Source organism: Argopecten irradians, chromosome 5, assembly GCF_041381155.1.
Source record: "Argopecten irradians isolate NY chromosome 5, Ai_NY, whole genome shotgun sequence".
NCBI lineage: Eukaryota > Metazoa > Mollusca > Bivalvia > Pectinida > Pectinidae > Argopecten > Argopecten irradians.
In genome coordinates this window covers 50,744,624-50,768,368 of record NC_091138.1, presented here as the reverse complement: position 1 = coordinate 50,768,368, position 23,745 = coordinate 50,744,624, and the positions used below count along the sequence as shown (strand labels likewise).

General features: G+C 38.4%; 1 protein-coding gene and 1 long non-coding RNA gene across 4 annotated transcripts in view; one reads left to right on the top strand and one right to left on the bottom strand.

The window, feature by feature from the left end:
• Nucleotides 1-8,008: 8,008 nt before the first annotated feature.
• On the bottom strand, nt 8,009-12,137 carry LOC138324150 (uncharacterized). 2 transcript variants are annotated; one of them, XR_011208628.1, is made up of 6 exons: nt 12,116-12,137; nt 11,128-11,219; nt 10,818-10,914; nt 9,366-9,760; nt 8,962-9,229; nt 8,009-8,906 (listed from the first exon to the last, which is right to left on the bottom strand). It is a non-coding gene; the product is annotated as an uncharacterized lncRNA (long non-coding RNA). The 2 variants fall into 2 exon arrangements; XR_011208629.1 differs by lacking the exons at nt 8,009-8,906; nt 8,962-9,229; nt 12,116-12,137 and adding an exon at nt 11,649-11,672 and having other exon boundaries at nt 9,415-9,760.
• A 776-nt stretch (nt 12,138-12,913) lies between these two features.
• Nucleotides 12,914-23,745, top strand: part of LOC138324148 (ras-related protein Rab-37-like) — a 50,316-nt gene continuing 39,484 nt past the window's right edge. Inside the window, exons 1-3 of one of the 2 annotated variants that reach the window (XM_069269234.1) lie at nt 12,914-13,503; nt 20,719-20,771; nt 23,179-23,301. In XM_069269234.1, coding sequence (XP_069125335.1) covers nt 13,296-13,503; nt 20,719-20,771; nt 23,179-23,301 — 384 coding nt within the window. In that variant the 5' untranslated portion in view covers nt 12,914-13,295. The remainder of the gene's footprint in view (nt 13,504-20,718; nt 20,772-23,178; nt 23,302-23,745) is intronic. The other variant, XM_069269233.1, reaches the window with a different exon arrangement.

The window sequence follows — 23,745 nt, the reverse complement described above, 5'->3', positions numbered from 1 at the left end:
GTTATGTGATGACTTATAGGACTGGTTACGTGAGGACTTATAGGACTGGTTATGTGGTGATCAACAGGACTGGTTATGTGGTGACATATAGGACTGGTTATGTGGTGACTTATAGGACTGGTTATGTGGTGACTTATAGGACTGGTTATGTGGTGACTTATAGGACTGGTTATGTGGTGACTTATAGGACTGGTTATGTGATGATTTATAGGACTGGTTATGTGGTGACTTATAGGACTGGTTATGTGGTGACTTATAGGACTGGTTATGTGGTGACTTATAGGACTGGTTATGTGGTGACTTATAGGACTGGTTATGTGGTGACTTATAGGACTGGTTATGTGGTGACTTATAGGACTGGTTATGTGGTGACTTATAGGACTGGTTATGTGGTGACTTATAGGACTGGTTATGTGGTGACTTATAGGACTGGTTATGTGGTGACTTATAGGACTGGTTATGTAACAAGACTGGTTATGTGGTGACTTATCGGACTGGTTATGTGGTGATTTATAGGACTGGTTTTGTGGTGACTTATAGCACTGGTTATGTGGTGACTGGTTATGTGGTGACTTACAGGACTGGTTATGTGATGATTTATAGGACTGGTTTTGTGGTGACTTATAGCACTGGTTATGTGGTAACTTACAAAACTGGTTATGTGGTGACTTATAGGACTGGTTTTGTGGTGACTTATAGCACTGGTTATGTGGTGACTTACAAAACTGGTTATGTGATGACTTATAGGACTGGTTTTGTGGTGACTTATAGCACTGGTTATGTGATGACTTACAGGACTGGTTATGTGGTGACTTATAGGACTGGTTATGTGGTGACTTATAGGACTGGTTATGTGGTGACTTATAGGACTGGTTATGTGGTGACTATATAGGACTGGTTATGTGGTGACTTATAGGACTGGTTATGTGGTGACTTATAGGACTGGTTTATGTGATGTGACTTATAGGACTGGTTATGTGGTGACTTATAGGACTGGTTATGTGTTGACTTATAGGACTGGTTATGTGGTGACTTATAGGACTGGTTATGTGGTGACTTATAGGGACTGGTTATGTGGTGACTTATAGGACTGGTTATGTGATGACTTATAGGACTGGTTATGTGGTGACTTATAGGACTGGTTATGTGGTGACTTATAGGACTGGTTATGTGGTGACTTATAGGACTGGTATTGTGGTGACTTATAGGACTGGTTATGTGGTGACTTATAGGACTGGTTTTGTGGTGACTTATAGGACTGGTTATGTGGTGACTTATAGGACTGGTTATGTAGGTGACTTATTGGGACTGGTTTTGTGGTGACTTATAGGACTGGTTATGTGGTGACTTAAAACTGGTTATGTGATGACTTATAGGACTGGTTATGTGGTGACTTATAGGACTGGTTATGTGATGACTTACAGGACTGTTTATGTGGTGACTGACTTATATGGTGACTTAGGACGGTTATGTGGTGACTTATAGAACTGGTTATGTGGTGACTTAAACTGGACTGGGACGTTATGTGGTGACTATAGGACTGGTTATGTGGTGACTTATAGGGACTGGTTATGTGGTGACTTATAGGACTGGTTATGTGATGACTTATAGGACTGGTTATGTGATGACTTATAGGACTGGTTATGTGGTGACTTACAGGACTGGTTATGTGGTGACTTATAGGACTGGTTATGTGGTGACTTATAGGACTGGTTATGTGGTGACTTATAGGACTGGTTATGTGGTGACTTACAAGACTGGTTATGTGGTGACTTAAGGGACTGGTTATGTGGTGACTTATAGGACTGGTTATGTGATGACTTATAGGACTGGTTATGTGGTGACTTATAGGACTGGTTATGTGATGACTTAACAGGACTGGTTTATGTGGTGACTTATATGACTGGTTATGTGATGACTTATAGGACTGGTTATGTGGTGACTTATATGACTGGTTATGTGGTGACTTATAGGACTGGTTATTGTGGTGACTTTATAGACTGGTTATGTGGTGACTTATAGGACTGGTTATGTGGTGACTTTATGTGGTGACTACTGGTTATGTGGTGACTTACAGGACTGGTTATGTGGTGACTTATAGGACTGGTTATGTGGTGACTTATAGGACTGGTTATGTGGTGACTTATAGACTGTTATGTGGTGACTTATAGTGGTTATGTGGTGACTTATGGGACTGGTTATGTGGTGACTTATAGGACTGGTTATGTGGTGACTTTATAGGACTGGTTATGTGATGACTTATAGGACTGGTTATGTGGTGACTTATAGGACTGGTTATGTGGTGACTTATAGGACTGGTTATGTGGTGACTTATAGGACTGGTTATGTGATGACTTATAGGACTGGTTATGTGGTGACTTATAGGACTGGTTATGTGGTGACTTATAGGACTGGTTATGTGGTGACTTATAGGACTGGTTATGTGGTGACTTATAGGACTGGTTATGTGGTGACTTATAGGACTGGTTATGTGTGACTTATAGGACTGGTTATGTGTGACTTATAGGACTGGTTTATGTGGTGACTTATAGGACTGGTTTATGTGGTGACTTATAGGACTGGTTATGTGGTGACTTATAGGACTGGTTATGTGGTGACTTATAGGACTGGTTTTGTGGTGACTTATAGCACTGGTTATGTGGTGACTTACAAAACTGGTTATGTGATGACTTATAGGACTGGTTTTGTGGTGACTTATAGCACTGGTTATGTGATGACTTATAGGACTGGTTATGTGGTGACTTATAGGACTGGTTATGTGGTGACTTATAGGACTGGTTATGTGGTGTGACTTATAGGACTGGTTATGTGGTGACTTATAGGACTGGTTATGTGGTGACTTAAAACTGGTTATGTGTGACTTATAGGACTGGTTATGTGGTGACTTATAGGACTGGTTATTGTGATGACTTATAGGACTGGTTATGTGGTGACTTATAGGACTGGTTATGTGATGACTTATAGGACTGGTTTATGTGGTGACTTATAGGACTGGTTATGTGTGACTTATAGGACTGGTTATGTGGTGACTTATAGGACTGGTTATGTGGTGACTTATAGGACTGGTTATGTGATGACTTATAGGACTGGTTATGTGGTGACTTATAGGACTGGTTATGTGGTGACTTATAGGACTGGTTATGTGGTGACTTATAGGACTGGTTATGTGGTGACTTATAGGACTGGTTATGTGGTGACTTATAGGACTGGTTATGTGGTGACTTATAGGACTGGTTATGTGGTGACTTATAAGGACTGGTTATGTGGTGACTTATAGGACTGGTTATGTGGTGACTTATAGGACTGGTTATGTGGTGACTTATAGGACTGGTTATGTGGTGACTTATAGGACTGGTTATGTGATGACTTATAGGACTGGTTATGTGATGACTTATAGGACTGGTTATGTGATGACTTATAGGACTGGTTATGTGGTGACTTATAGGACTGGTTATGTGGTGACTTATAGGACTGGTTATGTGGTGAGACTTATAGGACTGGTTATGTGGTGACTTATAGGACTGGTTTTATGTGGTGACTTATAGGACTGGTTATGTGGTGACTATATAGGACTGGTTATGTGGTGACTTATAGGACTGGTTATGTGATGACTTATAGGACTGGTTATGTGGTGACTTATAGGGACTGGTTATGTGGTGACTTATAGGACTGGTTATGTGATGACTTATAGGACTGGTTATGTGGTGACTTATAGGACTGGTTATGTAATGACTTATAGGAACTGGTTATGTGATGTGACTTACAAGACTGGTTATGTGTGTGACTTATAGGACTGGTTATGTGGTGACTTATAGGACTGGTTATGTGGTGACTTAATAGGACTGGTTATGTGGTGACTTATAGGACTGGTTATGTGGTGACTTATAGGACTGGTTATGTGGTGACTTATAGGACTGGTTATGTGGTGACTTACAGGACTGGTTATGTGGTGAACTTATAGGACTGGTTATGTGGTGACTTATATAGGACTGGTTATGTGGTGACTTATAGGACTGGTTATGTGGTGACTTATAGGACTGGTTATGTGTGACTTATAGGACTGGTTATGTGGTGACTTATAGGACTGGTTATGTGGTGACTTACAGGACTGGTTTATGTGGTGACTTATAGGACTGGTTATGTGGTGACTTATAGGACTGGTTATGTGGTGACTTATAGGACTGGTTATGTGGTGACTTATAGGACTGGTTATGTGGTGACTTACAGGACTGGTTATGTGTGATGACTTATAGGACTGGTTTTGTGGTGACTTATAGGACTGGTTATGTGATGACTTACAGGACTGGTTATGTGATGACTTATAGGACTGGTTATGTGAGTGACTTATAGGACTGGTTATGTGGTGACTTATAGGACTGGTTATGTGGTGACTTATAGGACTGGTTATGTGGTGACTTATAACTGGGTTATGTGACTGGTTTTGTGATGACTTATAGGACTGGTTATGTGTGACTTATAGGACTGGTTATGTGGTGACTTATAGGACTGGTTATGTGGTGACTTATAGGACTGGTTATGTGGTGACTTATAGGACTGGTTATGTGATGACTTATAGGACTGGTTATGTGGTGACTTATAGGACTGGTTATGTGGTGACTTATAGGACTGGTTATGTGGTGACTTATAGGACTGGTTATGTGGTGACTTATAGGACTGGTTATGTATGACTTATAGGACTGGTTATGTGGTGACTTATAGGACTGGTTATGTGATGACTTATAGAACTGGTTATGTGACTTATAGGACTGGTTATGTGGTGACTAATAGGACTGGTTATGTGGTGAAATTACAGGACTGGTTATATGTGGTGACTTATAGGACTGGTTATGTGGGTGACTTATAGGACTGGTTATGTGGTGGACTTATAGGACTGGTTAAGTGTGGTGACTTATAGGACTGGTTATTGTGGTGACCTTATAGCGACTGGTTATTGTGGTGACTTACAGGACTGGTTATGTGGTGACTTATAGGACTGGTTATGTGGTGACTTATAGGACTGGTTATGTGATGACTTATAGGACTGGTTATGTGATGACTTATAGGACTGAATATGTGGATTGACTTACTTATAGGACTGGTTATGTGATTTACTTTATAGGACTGGTTAATGTGGGTGACTTATAGGACTGACTGAGTTATGGTGATGACATTTTAGGACTGTGTTATGTGATGACTTATGTGGACACTAAAGGACTGGTTATGTGGTGACTTATAGGACTGGTTGTTATGTGATGACTTATAGGACTGGTTATGGTGATGAACTGTACCAGGACACTTTATGTGGTGGACTTAGGACTTATGTGTGACTCTTATAGGACTTGGTTTTGTGGTGACTTATAGGCACTTGGTTAAGGTGGATGACTTATAGGACTGGTTATGTGTGAATTATAGGACTGGTTATTGTGGTGACTTTATAGGACTGGTTATTTGTGTATTAGATTTATAGGACTGGTTATGTGGATGACTTATAGGAACTGGTTTTGTTAGGTGACTTATAGGACTGGTTATGTGGTGACTTATAGGACTGGTTAATGTGGTGACTTATAGGACTGGTTATGTGAGTGACTTATAGGACTGGTTATGTGATGACTTAACAGGACACTGGTTATGTGGTGACTTATAGGACTGGTTATGTGCTGATGACTTACAAAACTGGTTATGTGAGTGACTTATATAGACTGGTTTTGGATGATGACTTATAGCACTGTTATGTGGTGACTTACAGGACTGGTTATGTGGTGACTTACATATAGGTTACTGATGATTATAGGACTGGGTGACTTTAGGACTGGTTATGTGGAACTTACAACGGTTATGTGATGACTTATAGGACTGGTTTTGTGGTGACTTTATATAGGACTGGTTATGTGGTGACTTATAGGACTGGTTATGTGATGATCTATATACGACTGGTTTTGTGGTGACTTTATAGGACTGGTTATGTGATGACTTATAGGACTGGTTATGTGGTGACTTCTATAGGACTGGTTATGTGGTGACTTATAGGACTGGTTATGTGGTGACTTATAAGACTGGACTGTGGTTAATGTGGTGACTTATAGGACTGGTTATGTTGGATGACTTATTAGGACTGGTTTTGATGTGGTGACTTATAGCACTGGTTATGTGGTGACTTACAGGACTGGTTATGTGGTGACTTATAGGACTGGTTTGTGGTGACTTATAGCACTGGTTATGTGGTGACTTACAGGACTGTTTATGTGAAGACATTATAGGACTGGTTTATGTGGTGACTTATAGCACTGGTTATGTGATGACTTTATAGGACTGGTTTTGTGGTGACTTATAGGACTGGTTATGTGGTGACATACAAGGACTGGTTATGTGGTGACTTATAGGACTGGTTATGTGGTGACTTATAGGACTGGTTATGTGATGACTTATAGGACTGGTTATTGTGTGGTGACTTATAGGGACTGGTTTATGTGGTGACTTATAGTGACTGGTTATGTGGTGACTTAATAGGACTGGTTTTGTGGTGACTTATAGCACTGGTTATGTGATGACTTATAGGACTGGTTATGTGGTGACTATATAGGACTGGTTATGTGGTGACTTATAGGACTGGTTATGTGGTGACTTATAGGACTGTTATGTGGTGACTATAGTGGTTATGTGATGACTTATAGGACTGGTTATGTTGACTTATAGGACTGGTTAAGGACTTATAAGACTGGTTATGTGATGAATTATAGGACTGGTTATGTGGGATATAGTGGTTATGTGACTTATAGGACTGGTTTATGTGGTGACTTATAGGGACTGGTTATGTGATGACTTATAGGACTGGTTATGTGGGTGACTTATAGGACTGGTTATGTGGTGACTTATAGGACTGGTTATGTGGATGACTTATAGGACTGGTTATGTGATGACTTATAGGACTGGTTATTGATGACTTATAGACTGGTATATGACTATAGGACTGGTTATGTGGTGACTTACAGGACTGGTTATGTGGTGACTTATAGGACTGGTTATGTGGTGACTTATAGGACTGGTTATGTGGTGACTTATAGGACTGGTTATGTGGTGACTTATAGGACTGGTTATGTGGTGACTTATAGGACTGGTTATGTGGTGACTTATAGGACTGGTTATGTGGTGACTTATTAGGACTGGTTATGTGGTGACTTATGTGGGTGACTTATAGGGACTGGTTATGTGGTGACTTATAGGACTGGTTTGTGGTGGTGACTTATAGGACTGGTTATGTGGTGACTTATAGGGACTGGTTATGTGGTGACTTATAGGACTGGTTATGTGGTGACTTACAGGACTGTGGTATGTGGTGACTTATAGGACTGGTTATGTGGTGACTTATAGGACTGGTTATGTGGTGACTTATAGGACTGGTTATGTGGTGACTTATAGGGGACTGGTTATGTGATGACTTATAGGACTGGTTATGTGATGACTTATAGGACTGGTTATGTGGTGACTTATAGGACTGGTTATGTGGTGACTTATAGGACTGGTTATGTGGTGACTTATAGGACTGGTTATGTGGTGACTTATAGGACTGGTTATGTGATGACTTATAGGACTGGTTATGTGATGACTTATAGGACTGGTTATGTGGTGACTTATAGGACTGGTTATGTGGTGACTTATAGGACTGGTTATGTGGTGACTTATAGGACTGGTTATGTGGTGACTTATAGGACTGGTTATGTGGTGACTTATAGGACTGGTTATGTGGTGACTTATAGGACTGGTTATGTGGTGACTTATAGGACTGGTTATGTGATGACTTATAGGACTGGTTATGTGGTGACTTATAGGACTGGTTATGTAGTGACTTAGAGTCTCATACACTCGGACTTTTGATACGAGATCATGACTCACCTGTTAATCACATACACTCTGTATAGCTACTCTGATTGCACTGAACCTTCTATGCGCAGTACGGACACAGCTATCATTAGATTTGCTACATTGATTACTTTACAACATTTTGTGATCTTAATGGTAGAATATACATATGCTTCATAAAACAAAGTACGATTTCGAGTACAATGTTTGCTGATAATCCACTTGTGAAACGGTATTTTTCTCTCATGACTCAACTTTTTGCAACAATTTTCCATTGATATCCCACCATTTTAAACATTTTGCAGTAATAATTAAGTTCTCAAGAAAACCGTGACAGCTAATCATTTCTCCATACATGAAAATTGCATGCTATGTTAAATGCAAATCCTGCCGTTTGCTTCCTTTACAATAATACAAGCCTGGTTCCTGAAAATGACAATCACATTTTATGGTGGAGACAATCATTTTGTTGGCTACAGTGACATCACCAGTTTGTATTGCATGATGATGGGGTATTCGTGTAATACAGCCTTGTACCATACCTGGTGTATTTTTTTTACAAAATAATTACACAGGGGAAAAATAGGTACCTTTTAGGTACTTTTTTAGGTGTACCTAAGGTGTACCTAAGGTGTACCTAAGGTATACCTTAGGTACTTTTTTGGTAAGAAAGAAAAAGAGGGAGAATGATGAGGGGTTTTATATAGTCAATATAGGTACATTTTAGGTATGTTTTAGGCACAGTTTAGGTATACCTAATATGTGCCTAGTGGCATGATGTGCCTAAAAAGTACCCGAAAGCTGCCTATGATATACCCAGAGAACTACCTAAAAGATACCCGAAACATACAAAGTACCTAAAACATACCCGAAAGCTACCTAAAATGTACCCGAGAGCTGCCTAAAACATACCCGAAAGCTACCTAAAACATACCCAGAGAAATATACCTAAAAGATACCCGAAACATACAAAGTACCTAAAACATACCCGAAAGCTACCTAAAATGTACCCGAGAGCTACCTAAAACCTACCTAAAACATACCCGAAAGCTACCTAAAAGGTACCCGAGAGCTACCTAAAACATACCCGAAAGCTACCTAAAACATACCCGAAAGCTACCTAAAATGTACCCGAAAGCTACCCGAGAGCTACCTAAAACATACCCGAAAGCTACCTAAAACATACCCGAAAGCTACCTAAAACATACCCGAAAGCTACCTAAAAGGTACCCGAGAGCTACCTAAAACATACCCGAAAGCTACCTAAAAGGTACCCGAAAGCTACCTAAAACATACCCGAAAGCTACCTAAAACATACCCGAAAGCTACCTAAAAGGTACCCGAGAGCTACCTAAAACATACCCGAGAGCTACCTAAAACATACCCGAAAGCTACCTAAAACATACCCGAAAGCTACCTAAAACATACCCGAGAGCTACCTAAAACGTACCCGAAAGCTACCTAAAACATGTCCCATGTTTTTTAACATGAACTCACAACTCATTAAAAACATGATATAGAAATATGAAAATAGAAAACATTTAAAAAGTTTATTGTAATTTTAAAAATTGCTTTTTAAACAAAACAAATCTGATCAATTGCAAGTCACAAAAATAATCAACATAATATTATTGATAGTTGAATACATCATTCAAGATACATAGTCACTGTTCGATGCAGTAATTTTCAAAAGCTTTACTATCCATGTCCTTTTAGCATTTTCACATCAATTAATCCATCATAAGACACTGGATGTGGCGATGTAATCTTAGGGAAAGGGTACAGTGTTTCCATGTCGATTGCAACTGATGAATATATCTCTTCACAATGTGGATGGATTTGCACAGCATAATGTTGTTCTGGTGATTCTTGTTGGAGTTTACTGAAAGAATAATGGTAATATTAAAGCATGCAGGAATCCAAAAGATCTAAACACCAGTAGTTATCGAAATATGTAATCAGTAATGCAATTCAACACTGAAACAGTTTTTGAAAGATTTGATGAATGGTTAACACCATCTAAACAACGGCATTCTAGATATGCAAACATTCAGAAGGAGTTAACAAGAGTTAACAAAATATGAAGCAAGGCCACTTTACATCATTGGATGCAGACATATTGAAATTTCTGCTAATATTAACAAATCAAACGCTTTATTATAATAAGCTCATTAAAAATTGTTTTACTCAACTTAGGGAAACAAATGCTTACACATTTTGATTTAACAGTCAACAAGAATTTCTTTCAATGAGACTACCATTCCACATCTCAACAATTAACTCAAGTCCTACTGTATATGTATGTCAAAGGTCACAATGTAGGTCATGATAACCCACCAGATATAAACCAAGAAGTTCCAGTGAATTGAAGTATATGTATAAGAGCCTAGTAATACTTGGCCCATCCTAGATTTCCAGGGGTTACGATCACTTATAATCTTTTACACCCTGGGAATATGTTATAGCGAAACTGAAGGCTCTGTGTATGACATCAGATGAGAAGATAGTTTGGTCCTTTGATATACATCAAAAGACTCAACTAACTGTACATTGCATGGCTTTGAAGTTGAGCATCACTAAATCTCTAGATCTGCTGCAGGCCTGTGATTGGTCAGTTTTTTCTCTTGAACTGCCTTCAGTTTTGCTATGATATGTTCCAGCGAAATCAAGGTTATAAGTGATCATATAACCCTTTGAAATCAAGGTCTTGATTTTACATTTAGGACCTGGAAAAGTTTTCGAAAAAGAACATTACCTAATAAAGAATTGATTTTATCACCAAAACGAATATTTTAGTTTTTTTGTTTAAATTGTTTCCCCTCTTTTAACTATTAAATACCCTTAGTCACATTTGCTTTGCATACAACACTGAAAATAAACTAAACATGAAGTTTACCCTACATGTACATGAAATTAATCTATTTTCATAAAATACTTACATACATTACCACGCCTAATATAATCATCTTTTGTAGTGTATATGCCGGGGGAAGTGTCTTCTCCACTTTTTAACTCCAATGCACACAGCAGTATTACCTGATGAAAGTAAAAAAAAAAATGAATGAAGGATAGCGACCAATTATAATAATTATAAGAATGATGTAATATGTTAGTGGTTTCTCAATTAGAATTATCATCATTTCAATTAATATTTTAATTCATCTAGATTTGTGAATGAATTGATTAGTTGCTTTTGCACACAAATATTGATAATTCACAATTCATTTCCATATTTATGAGTATTTTTACCAATGAAAGTGTCTGATTGGTGCAAATCTCCAATAATTGGTCTAACTTGTGATTGTTTTCTTCTTTCCTCACCATGGCCCATTCTGATATTCCTGGAAAAAAAATATATGAATCATTACAAGTTAATTGGAAGCATCATATATACATCAAGAAGTAAATTTCACCAAGATAAATACTAAATCATTAGAACCATAAATATGAAATATACTGTATATAAAATTCCAAAATATAAACAAATAAATTTTAATTTCATATTTATGTACAAATTGAAGATAAATATATATCTTCTACTTTCTATAGCTGGATTTCTTTATTCATATAAGACTATGTATCCAATTTAAAAATAAATTTCACAAATTTATATTTGAATTATAATTTTAATTAATCAAAATCCAGCCAATTACATGCAAATATGGACCCATAAAATGCTTTGTATTTCAAAATATTCCATGCATATTTGTAACAGCTTTCAATCATCAAAGTTTTGCACCTTTGTTTAACAGAATATTAAGGAAAATTACCCGGGCACTCTCTTTCTTTTCAATGTCGGTGACGATTATTGATGAGACCTACTTTTCTGTTGCCAGCATGAAGACAACGTCCAGATATATATTAATATTACAAGTTACATTTTTTAATTCAATAATAGTATATGGTGTGCAAAACATCACAACTCGCATACCAAAACCCATAAAAGACACTTTTTGAGCTAAAGAACAAATAGACAGTAGGCCTACATATTTTCTTCTCAAACCGTGAATTCAAAAATAATAATAATAATAAACAATCAAAATCGTTCAAACTCATCTAAATTATGTCCAAAATTCATGAAATACTTGGTATACTAATAATCTAAGCCATGCTTTCAGTAGTTATACGACTTATTTATTTACCAAAACAAGAAATTTTGGTTCTGTGATATTTTTAAAATTTACAACCTGCTGCTTGTAATCGGTAATTTGAGCTACGGTGAAAATTGAAAACGTACCTGAATTCTGACATATTAAACTCCGCTATACTAGAAACTTCCCGATGAATCAGCAAACAGGCATGAAATAAACCCCCATCAAGTTGATTTTCTGTGGTATACAGGACAAAAACATCGTCTGTAGGCACGGCAAAGGAGAGCCTGGGTTGTTTACATTTTCAAATACTTCCGTAAACACCTTCCTCTATTTTCCCGCGAAAAGTCACGTGGTCAACAAAGGGGATTCCCCGACCGGGATTCCCCTGTACATTCTTAATGATTCTTAATGATTCTTAATGATGTTTTCCAGCACAGGCTCCTTATAGATCCTCTTTGCTGGACTCGTAATATTTTTAGTTACATATTATGATTATAGTCACTTCCTAGCTGATATTCTCTTTATAGTTATTGTATTTGATTTCCTGTTCGTTCCAGTGATTGTCCAATCTGTTTTTGAAGGTGTCCAATGTCTTAGATGTAACGACATGGTCTGGTAGGTTGTTCCATATTGAAGCAATCCTAACGGAGAATGAGTTCTTCCTGATCAATGTTTTAGTATGCTGGGGGAATATTTTCAGCGAGTTTGTCCTAGTGCTAGACCTCTCTGATGTGTCGGACCACATCCTTATGAACTGGGTTGCTCCTTTGTCGTATTTCCCTGTAACTGCCTTGTAGGTTTCTATCATGTCAACTCGTACACGTCTGTAAATCTTGGGAGTTTTAAACTTCTTCAGCCCTCAGGATAAGATAGGTTATCCATTCCCGGTAGTTGTTTAGTCGCCTTTCTTTGTACTCCTTCCAACTGTTCAATGTGTACATCATAAACAAATCCTTGTCTCCGTGAGACTTTCGGCAAATATTTCAACTGGTGAAGTTGTTAATTGATTTAATTGTATAACTGAAGTGTTTCTGGTGTTATTCTAGTAGAAAGATAATTTAATCAGCGACAGCGTATTTACTACAACGGTGTTTACTGTTGGTTTCCGGCATGCAGACTATGCCTCAGTCAGTCAGTGAAGCTTTCAGCACAAATATTTCGACCAATTTTGATGTTGATGATTGATGAAAGTAAATAAATAAAGTATTCCTTGTATTATTGTAATGGAAAGAATATTTACTCACAAGTATCAGTCTGACTAGCTATTTACGACAAAATTGTTTACTGTATACATATCGGTTTACGGCATGCAGCTTGGAGAACATGTTCACTACACGTGTGTTTATCACTAATTTGAACGATAATTTCCATACCTATAAAGTAGAGTGTTTGTTTAATCCAAGCTGGATAATGGGCCCCAGACCCCTTTTAATGGAATGTATGGATAGTTGTTTAATTGTATGTAAATTTAAAGGATTTATTTTGCATGTACATCGATCTCAATCTGGATTTCAACACACCAATATTACAGGTATTTTGACGTAAATCTGTTCTGAAAGTCATCAAAATTATTTCATAATGTTCTAAACATGGTTTATTACATCCTGTAAGATGTGAAACAATTTTAAAATTGGCCATGTTTGGGAAGATTTAAGTTAATGCCAATGCAGGTGTGAAAATTTACATGTTTAGAAATGCCCTGTGATTTTGATTACCGTCATAAACCAAGCATATTTGTTTCTTATAATTTTCAAATAACTGTGATTAAATGATGAACAGAAGATTATACAAATGTTGAAAAGGAAAAATAATGAATTTATAGTATTATTGTTTATAAATAATGATTATATATATATGAAGATAATTAAACGAAAATTTCTGAGGAAATTTGACACATCCAATTGCAAGACTTTATGTAATTTAATGCACAGAAAACACAAGAAAGAAGTACATTTGAGAATGTAGAATATATTCAAGTCTTAATATGTACATCAATCAATTTATCATAGTTACATATTACTCCATCCTAACATATTTCAGATACTTGGACCTGGCATGGAAAAATCCTAAGTCAAAAATAGGTACATTTTAGGCACTTTGTAACATTCAGAAATGAAGTCAATATGAGGCACATTTTAGGTAGTCTAAAAAAAAACTAAGTTGAAACTAGGTACATTATAGGTATTTCTAAAATATTCAAAGTCCACCATAGGCACATTTTAGGTACTTTGAGAATTTCAGAGTCCAAATTGGGTATGTTTTAGGTACTTTGAGAATTTCAAAGTCCAAATTGGGTATGTTTTAGGTACTTTGAGAATTTCAAAGTCCAAATCGGGTACATTTTAGGTATATCTCAAAAACCATAGGTATCTTTTAGGTATACCTAAAACGTACCTATTCTGATAGGTACTTTTTAGGTAGCCTTTAGGTACACTTTAGGTATACCTCAAAGTACCTATTTTTCCCCTGGGTAACTTCAGAATTCTGCAAGTGCCCCAACTATTTTGGACACTCAATTGACCTTCAACATTAAAGATTAAAGGCAGTAATTCGATAGATTACCGTAAATGTCATGAGAGCATAACCTATGATGTTGTCAGAGGGTCTGTGAAACAGAGAAGGATGTTGTAACATGGTAACTCATCATCATGTTGTGTGTACATGTAACTCTTTCTTTACACTAATCCAATCCTGTTCAGTGTTGATTTTTAAAATCCACATGAAAATTGTCATGTTTATAAGTTTTTCTTCCTTTTTGTTTGCTAAAGATATTAAACCATATTCGACCCATTAAGTCACAGGGCTGTAAGTAAAAATTATGCTAAATGTACGTCGGCGGCTTTATTTTGAATATTGTTTACTAGCTGTGCCATTTTATATTACTGAATAGTTGGTCTATTTAAATGAAAATCTTGTGAATGATGAGTCAAATATGGTAGTTTGCATGCATGTAAAACTTCATTTTTAGCTCACCTAGCTGGCCCGAAGGGCCGGTGAGCTTATGTCATGGCGCCTCGTCCGTCGTCCGTCCGTCCGTCGTCCGTCCGTCAACATCTAATTTAAATCGCTACTAGTCAGAGAGTTCTGCATGGATTGTGACCAAATTTGGCCACAAACATCCTTGAGTGAAGGGGAACAGAACTTTTATAAATTTTGGCTCTGAACCCCCAGGGGCAGGAGGGGCGGGGCCAGATAGGGGTAATAGAGGTAAATATTATAAATCGCTACTTGTCCTAGAGTTCTGCATGGATTGTAACCAAATTTGGCCACAAACATTCTTGGGGGAAGGGGAACAGAACTTGTATAAATTTTGGCTCTGACCCCTCAGGGCAGGAGTGGCGGGGCCCAATAGGGGAAATAGAGGTAAATCCTATAAATCACTACTTGTCCTAGAGTTCTGCATGGATTGTAACCAAATTTGGCCACAAACATCCTTTGGGGAAGGGGAACATAACTTTTATAAATATTGGCTCTGAACCCCCAGAGGAAGGAGGGGCGGGGCCCGATAGGGGAAATAGAGGTGAATATTCAAATTCCTTCAGAAAAACAACAATGAACCTGTATTCAGAACATGACTTGACATTACAAACCAGGTGAGTGATACAGGCCCTCTGGGCCTCTTGTTCTCATCATACCTATTGTTCCTGGTTCATGGTAAACAGTCTTCCTCAATGGAAGTTATGACAATTTGTAATTGACAGGCAGACTATTTACCTTTTTACTATATCATCTTTAATTCATAATGATTTGTTATAATGAACACATATGTAAGTGAGAGTTCCCACACCAGGGTAGAAAATCAATGACAGCTATAAAACTGTACTAAATCATGACATTAATTAGCCTTGCCATTGGTAGTCTAGCTTGACAAAATGAAGTACATAAGTACACATGTAGAGTATTACATGGTATGTAGTGTATTTGTACTGTATAATGTATTTAGACTATCTGGCTAGTGGAGATTGATGAAAAATGCCTTAGTATCCGTTGTATGGAAAACCTTTTGCATTTTTCAGCACACTTAAAATACATATACAGTTGGCTAGTTGAGCTACAATGTATGTTAACGAAGCTCACACAGTTGGCTAGTTGAGCTACAATGTATGGTAACTGAAGCTCACACAGTTGGTTAGTTGAGCTACAATGTATGTTAACTGAAGCTCACACAGTTGGTTAGTTGAGCTACAATGTATGTAACTGAAGCTTACACAGTTAGCTAGTTGAGCTACAATGTATGTTAACTGAAGCTTACACAGTTGGTTAGTTGAGCTACAATGTATGTTAACTGAAGCTTACACAGTTGGCTAGTTGAGCTACAATGTATGTTAACTGAAGCTTACACAGTTGGCTAGTTGAGCTACAATGTATGTTAACTGAAGCTTACACAGTTGGCTAGTTGAGCTACAATGTATGTTAACTGAAGCTTATTTATCTTATTAACTTGAGGACTGATGTTTGAATATAAAGAATTAAGTAGTTCCTGATCAAGCTTTAAAAACTAGAATGTATTTTTAGCTCACCTGGTCCGCCGTCCTTCGTTGTCCATCAACAATCAACTTCATAACCACTGATCGGAATTTAATCAAATTTGACTGGTAGCATCCTTATGGAGTACTAACTGAAATTTGTACAAATGGTTGGGCTGAACCCCAGGGGGCCTTAGGGTCGGGGTCAAACGGGTCGTTTGGCTGAGACGAAGTCTCAAGTGTCCTATTCTAATCGCCTTTTGACCGTCGTCGTCCGTCGTAAGTCTGTAAAAAAATTATATTTTCGACTTCTTCTCAAAAACCGCTGAAGCAAATTCAATGAAATTTTGGACAAATCCTTCTAAGGCATAAGGCCAATCAAAATTGTGAATTTTATGGTCCCCGTCCCCCAGGGGCTGTGGGAGGGGCCAAAAGGGGGTAAAATTGACTATAATTTCGAAAATCTTCTTCTCCACTCACAGATGTGATGGAACCCAATACTCTTCACAGATAGAAAGGTCTAAAGGTCCTTTACAAAAATTGCGAATTATATGACCCTGGGGTCTCAGATTTCCCCCTTGGGAAGGGGGTTAAGTGTACCATTATATGGAAATGTTAAATATTTTGAAAATTAACTTTATGATTAAGATAATGGATATCAATGAATACACTTAGTCTATTATAGTTACACATGTAGTCTTAGACATCAGGTCGCAGTGACCAGACGGTTATAGACGGTAATTCAACAGATCAGGTAGTTCTGTATACATGTATATGCCTTGTAGCTATCATGACCAAGTCATCAGGTCGAGATACACTATTACTTAAGTGCGTATTCGTGACAAGAAGTGGTCAGATTACTTAAGTAGGATATGTACTCTGACATTTATTATAAAACTGATTGATGTTGAATGTCCATGTATCTCTATATAAACCAATATTTCGAAAGGTAACAGAGTCGCTCTTAAGGACTCCACGAATAAACACCAGAAGCTACCAACCCGTGTTTGAGTCCTACATATACACACCACTACAGAACATACAACCAAACCTACAGAACTTCTACATTTCATAAGTTTACTATAGTTAATATAGGGAAAACACATTTTTGAGCATTATTTGGTCATTTGTGAAAGGAAATGAGTCAAATGTTGTCAGAATTATTCCTATGAAATGGCCATTGAATCCTATTAACAAATTTTCCATTCTGACTCCCAGGGGCCTTAGGGGTGGGGCCAAAAGGGGTCAAATAAGCTAAAACTTCAAAAATCTTCTTCTGAAATTCTGGAACTGGTAGAATCAAAACCGTACTCTTCATAGATGGAAAGGTCTTAAGGTCCTTTACAAAAATTGTGAATTATATGACCCTGGGGTCTCATGTTTCCCCCTGGGGAGGGGGTCAAGTTTACTGTAGTTTAGATAGGAAAAACACATTTATGAATGTTATCTGCTCATTTTACATAGGAAATTAGTCAAACTGGGTTTGAATTATTAGCCTGAGATAGCATTTTATCGTCATATCCATATTGGTCCTTGCCGACCTCAGCGTCGAATACCTTTGCAGATTCATGCATAAAATAACAAGCCATACGATAACGTTAATCTGTTACCATGATGATTTCTAGTAAAAGCAAAGTATCTTGAAACATGTATCGGCGAATTTCGCTAAAAATATATTGCAAAATTGAAAAATAATCGATCTTATTTTTAGAATTTCCAAAATATTTTATTCAAATAACCGGAGGTCATGTAAAAGTCTATGCAAATACACGGAGTTGAAAAACAAAGATAAAGAAGGAAAAAATCGAGACCACAGAATTTTATGCAAATAACCGATATTCAAATAACCGTTATTCGATTATGTGGAGTCCTCTGTATATAACAACTTCTCCTCGGAATCTATAAGCATAAGATTGCAATCACATTGGATTTGTAGCATCCTTATGGGTTAATTGGGGATTCAAAATTGTACAGATGGTGGGGCTGCATGAACTCCAGGGGTTAGAGTGGCGGGTCCAAAAGGTATCAATTTGGTGATTTGTAATTGAAAGAGCAGGGGTTTACATTAAGGCTTGTCCGCTTGCCCAGTACCAGACTAAGTTGCTGACGGACAAGTGAGAACATTAAAACACTTGTACGATGGAACAAGTGATAACTTCTGTTTCTTTGTTGTTATTTACAAATTCAATGTATTTATACATTCAATAATTGAGGTAAATAAGGTAAATAAAATAATATTCATTCAGTTTAAAATATTCAAGTCCATTTGTACATTTGTTATTGTAGAATGATTCGTTAACATATGTACTTAGAAATAAGACATACATAATGTGCATAATAGCTCTGCTTAAAAGTCTCAAAATAATTTGGGTCGGATAAGTGATTATTTCATTCGGACATGTGAATTTAACTTTACATTGTCCAAAGGGACAAGAGCATAAAAAAGTTAATGTCGACTCCTGAAGAGTTTTTGTGATAATTACGTAAAAAAACAGGTGAGCGATACTGGCCCACTGGGCATCTTGTTATTTATATCATTAGCTCACCTGGTCCGAAGGACCAGGTGAGCTTATGCCATACCGTGGCGTCTGGCATCCGTCGTCCGTCGTCCGTCCGTCCGTCGTCCGTCCGTCCGTCCGTCCGTCCGTCGTCCGTCCGTCCGTCCGTCCGTCCGTCCGTCAACAATCGACTTCTTCTCCATAACCGCTGGTCGGATTTCAACAAAATTTGACTGGTAGCATCCTTATGGGCTACTAACTGAAAATTGTACAAATGATGGGGCTGACCCCCCAGGGGCCTGAGGGGCGGGGTCTAAAGGGGTCAATTTGGCTATTACCATTTAAACAACTTCTTCTCTGAAACTAAGCATGGGATAGCACCCAAAATGCAATGGTAGCATCCTTATAGGGTGGGGATTCAAAATTGTACAAATGATTGGGCTGACACCCTGGGGGCCTGAGGGGCGGGGTCAAAAGGGGTCAATTTGGCTTTTCCATATAAACGACTTCTTCTCTGAAACTAAGCATGAGATAGCACTCATAATGCAATGGTAGCATCGTTATAGGATGGGGATTCAAAATTGTACAAATGATGGGGCTGACCCCCTAGGGGCCTGAGGGGCGAGGTCAAAAGGGGTAAATTTGGCTATTTCCATATAAATGACTTCTTCTCTGCAACTAAGCGTGGGATATATATATATATATAGCACCCATAATGCAATGGTAGCATCCTTATAGGGTGAGGTTTCAAAATTGTGCAAATGATAGGGCTGACCCCCCGGGGGCTTGAGGGGTGGGGTCAAAAGTGGTCAATATGACTATTCCCGTATAAACGACTTCTTCTCTGTAACTAAACATGGGATTACGCTCATAATGCAATGGTAGCATCCTTATAAGGTGGGGATACAAAATTGTGCAAATGATGGGGCTGATCCCCCGGGGCCTGAGGGGTGGGGTCAAAAGGGGTCAATTTGGCTATTTCCATTTAAACGACTTCTTCTCTGCAAAATCATGGGATAGCACTCATAATGCAATGGTAGCATCCTTATAGGGTGGGGATTCAAAATTGTACAAATGATGAAACTGATCCCCCCAGGGGCTAAGGGGCGGGGTCGAAAGGGAGCAATTTTTGCTGTTGTCATATAAACGACTTCTTCTCTGCAACTCAGCATGGAAAAGAACTCATAAAGCAATAGTAGCATCCTTATAGGATGGGGATTTAAAATTGTACAAAGTATAGGGCTGACTCCCTGGGGCATTAGACGCGGGGCCAAAAAGGTCAATTAGGCTATTTTTTTCATATAAATTACTTCCTCTCTGAACCTTTGTATTGGATAGCATATTTGTATGGTATCTATAGCATCATTATATGGTTGTGTCTCAAAATTAAACAAATTTTGGAGTCAATTTTACTAATTTTTCTAATTGTACGATCCGCGCGAGTCTTAGTGATAATTACAAAAAACAAAAACAGGTGAGTGATACAGGCCCTCTGGGCCTCTTGTTTTTGTTTGGTGCATGCTGTAAACATACTCTTATTTTTACTGTAACAGATTAATGTACCATGAGTACAGAAAGGTTTAAAATATGACTGACTTTTTTTGTCCACAACACAACTTGCATTTTGGTTCATTCAAAAGCAAGCCAGTTCTCACAAGTGTAAAAGTTCTGTGATATAAATTGTATGATGTCCCTGGTGAAAATACTATGATTGTGATACTGGTGAAGTTTCCACCTGAATAAGAACAGTATATTATAGCTGGTATTCCTTTTATGTTACAGCTTTGCTTCTCCTGTACGACGTCACTAATAAGAACAGTTTTGACAACATCAGGGTAAGGCCAATTTCCAGTCAATCTTGGTTATACTCAATATCGCAGTATAACCATGAGCCCAAAGTATCTTGATTAATAGTCAAAGCTATCTATAAACCTAAGACACAAGGGAAAAGTGGTCTCTATAGCCAGATGGTCTTTATACGGAGGTTGTCACTAAGACAGGTCTCTATAGCCAGGTGGTCTTTATACAGAGGTTGTCACTACGGCAGATCTCTATAGCCAGATGGTCTTTATACAGAGGTTGTCACTAAGGCAGGTCTCTATAGCCAGGTGGTCTTTACACGGAAGTTGTCACTAAGGCAGGTCTCTATAGCCAGGTGGTCTTCATACAGAGGTTGTCACTAAGTCAGATCTCTATAACCAGGTGGTCTTTATACAGAGGTTGTCACTAAGGTAGGTCTCTATAGCCAAGTGGTCTTTATACGGAGGTTGTCACTAAGGCAGGTCTCTATAGCCAGGTGGTCTTCATAAAGAGGTTGTCACTAAGGCAGGTCTCTGTAGCCAGGTGGTCTTTATACGGAGGTTGTCACTAAGTCAGATCTCTAACCAGGTGGTCTTTATACGGAGGTTGTCACTAAGGCAGGTCTCTATAGCCAGGTGGTCTTTATACAGAGGTTGTCACTAAGGCAGGTCTCTGTAGCCAGGTGGTCTTTATACGGAGGTTGTCACTAAGTCAGATCTCTAACCAGGTGGTCTTTATACGGAGGTTGTCACTAAGGCAGGTCTCTTTAGCCAGGTGGTCTTCATACAGAGGTTGTCACTAAGGCAGGTCTCTGTAGCCAGGTGGTCTTTATACGGAGGTTGTCACTAAGTCAGATCTCTAACCAGGTGGTCTTCATACAGAGGTTGTCACTAAGGCAGGTCTCTATAGCCAGGTGGTCTTCATACAGAGGTTGCCACTAAGTCAGATCTCTAACCAGGTGGTCTTTATACGGAGGTTGTCACTAAGGCAGGTCTCTATAGCCAGGTGGTCTTTATACGGAGGTTGTCACCAAGTCAGATCTCTATAGCCAGGTGGTTTTTATACAGAGGTTGTCACTAAGGCAGGTCTCTGTAGCCAGGTGGTCTTTATACGGAGGTTGTCACTAAGGCAGATCTCTATAGCCAGATGGTCTTTATACAGAGGTTGTCACTAAGGCAGGTCTCTATAGCCAGGTGGTCTTTACACGGAAGTTGTCACTAAGGCAGGTCTCTATAGCCAGGTGATCTTCATACAGAGGTTGTCACTAAGTCAGATCTCTATAACCAGGTGGTCTTTATACAGAGGTTGTCACTAAGGTAGGTCTCTATAGCCAAGTGGTCTTTATACGGAGGTTGTCACTAAGGCAGATCTCTATAGCCAGATGGTCTTTATACGGAGGTTGTCACTAAGGCAGGTCTCTATAGCCAGGTGGTCTTCATACAGAGGTTGTCACTAAGGCAGGTCTCTATAGCCAGGTGGTCTTCATACAGAGGTTGCCACTAAGTCAGATCTCTAACCAGGTGGTCTTTATACGGAGGTTGTCACTAAGGCAGGTCTCTATAGCCAGGTGGACTTTATACGGAGGTTGTCACCAAGTCAGATCTCTATAGCCAGGTGGTTTTTATACAGAGGTTGTCACTAAGGCAGGTCTCTGTAGCCAGGTGGTCTTTATACGGAGGTTGTCACTAAGGCAGGTCTCTTTAGCCAGGTGGTCTTTATACAGAGGTTGTCACTAAGGCAGGTCTCTATAGCCAGGTGGTCTTCATACAGAGGTTGTCACTAAGGCAGATCTCTAACCAGGTGGTCTTTATACGGAGGTTGTCACTAAGGCAGGTCTCTATAGCCAGGTGGTCTTTATACGGAGGTTGTCACCAAGTCAGATTTCTATAGCCAGGTGGTTTTTATACAGAGGTTGTCACTAAGGCAGGTCTCTGTAGCCAGGTGGTCTTTATACGGAGGTTGTCACTAAGGCAGGTCTCTTTAGCCAGGTGGTCTTTATACAGAGGTTGTCACTAAGGCAGATTTCACTGTACTCAATATCTCATTATCAATATCTCTCCTAGACCAGAGTAATCCCAAAAATTGAAATCAAAGTTGAGTGCCATTAATGCGTTTTCATCTCCCATAGAATAATGCAATCATGCATGTTTTCATTGTCTATGATATTTCCATTATTTTGATACAGATGTGGTAATACATTGTAATGTAACATTGTTGAGAAGTATCTAGAACATTAAATAAGGAAGGATGTCTATTAGGCTATAGTCATTATAATATGATATTTTCATTTTAAAGAGTTATCTGTCCTTGGGGGTAGTATAGATTGTGAGGTCAGTTGTTTATAAGGGTAGCGTCTTTTTTCTAGAGTAAAAATTATGACTTCACGATCTAAACCTTGTTGTAAGGGAGAGAACTCTGTATTATAACCTTTGTATATTTCAGGCATGGCTTGGTGAAATCAATGAGTATGCACAGGAAGATGTAGTTATAATGTTATTAGGAAATAAATCAGACTCCGCTGCAGATCGAGTGATACGTACAGAGGATGGAGAAAAACTAGCTAAGGTATGTAACAAATGGCTTGATCTACATCAGATAGGATGGAGAAAAACTAGCTAAGGTATGTAACAAGTGGCTTGATCTACATCAGATAGGATGGAGAAAAACTAGCTAAGGTATGTAACAAGTGGCTTGATCTACATCAGATAGGACAGAGAAAAACAAGCTAAGGTATGAACAAATGGCTTGATCTACATTAGATTGGACGGAGTAAACTAGCTAAGGTATTTAACAAATGGCTTGATCTACATCAGATAGGATGGAGAAAAACTAGCTAAGGTATGTAACAAGTGGCTTGATCTACATCAGATAGGACAGAGAAAAACTAGCTAAGGTATGAACAAATGGCTTGATCTACATTAGATTGGACGGAGTAAACTAGCTAAGGTATTTAACAAATAGCTTGATCTACATCAGATAGGACAGAGAAAAACTAGCTAAAGTATGTAA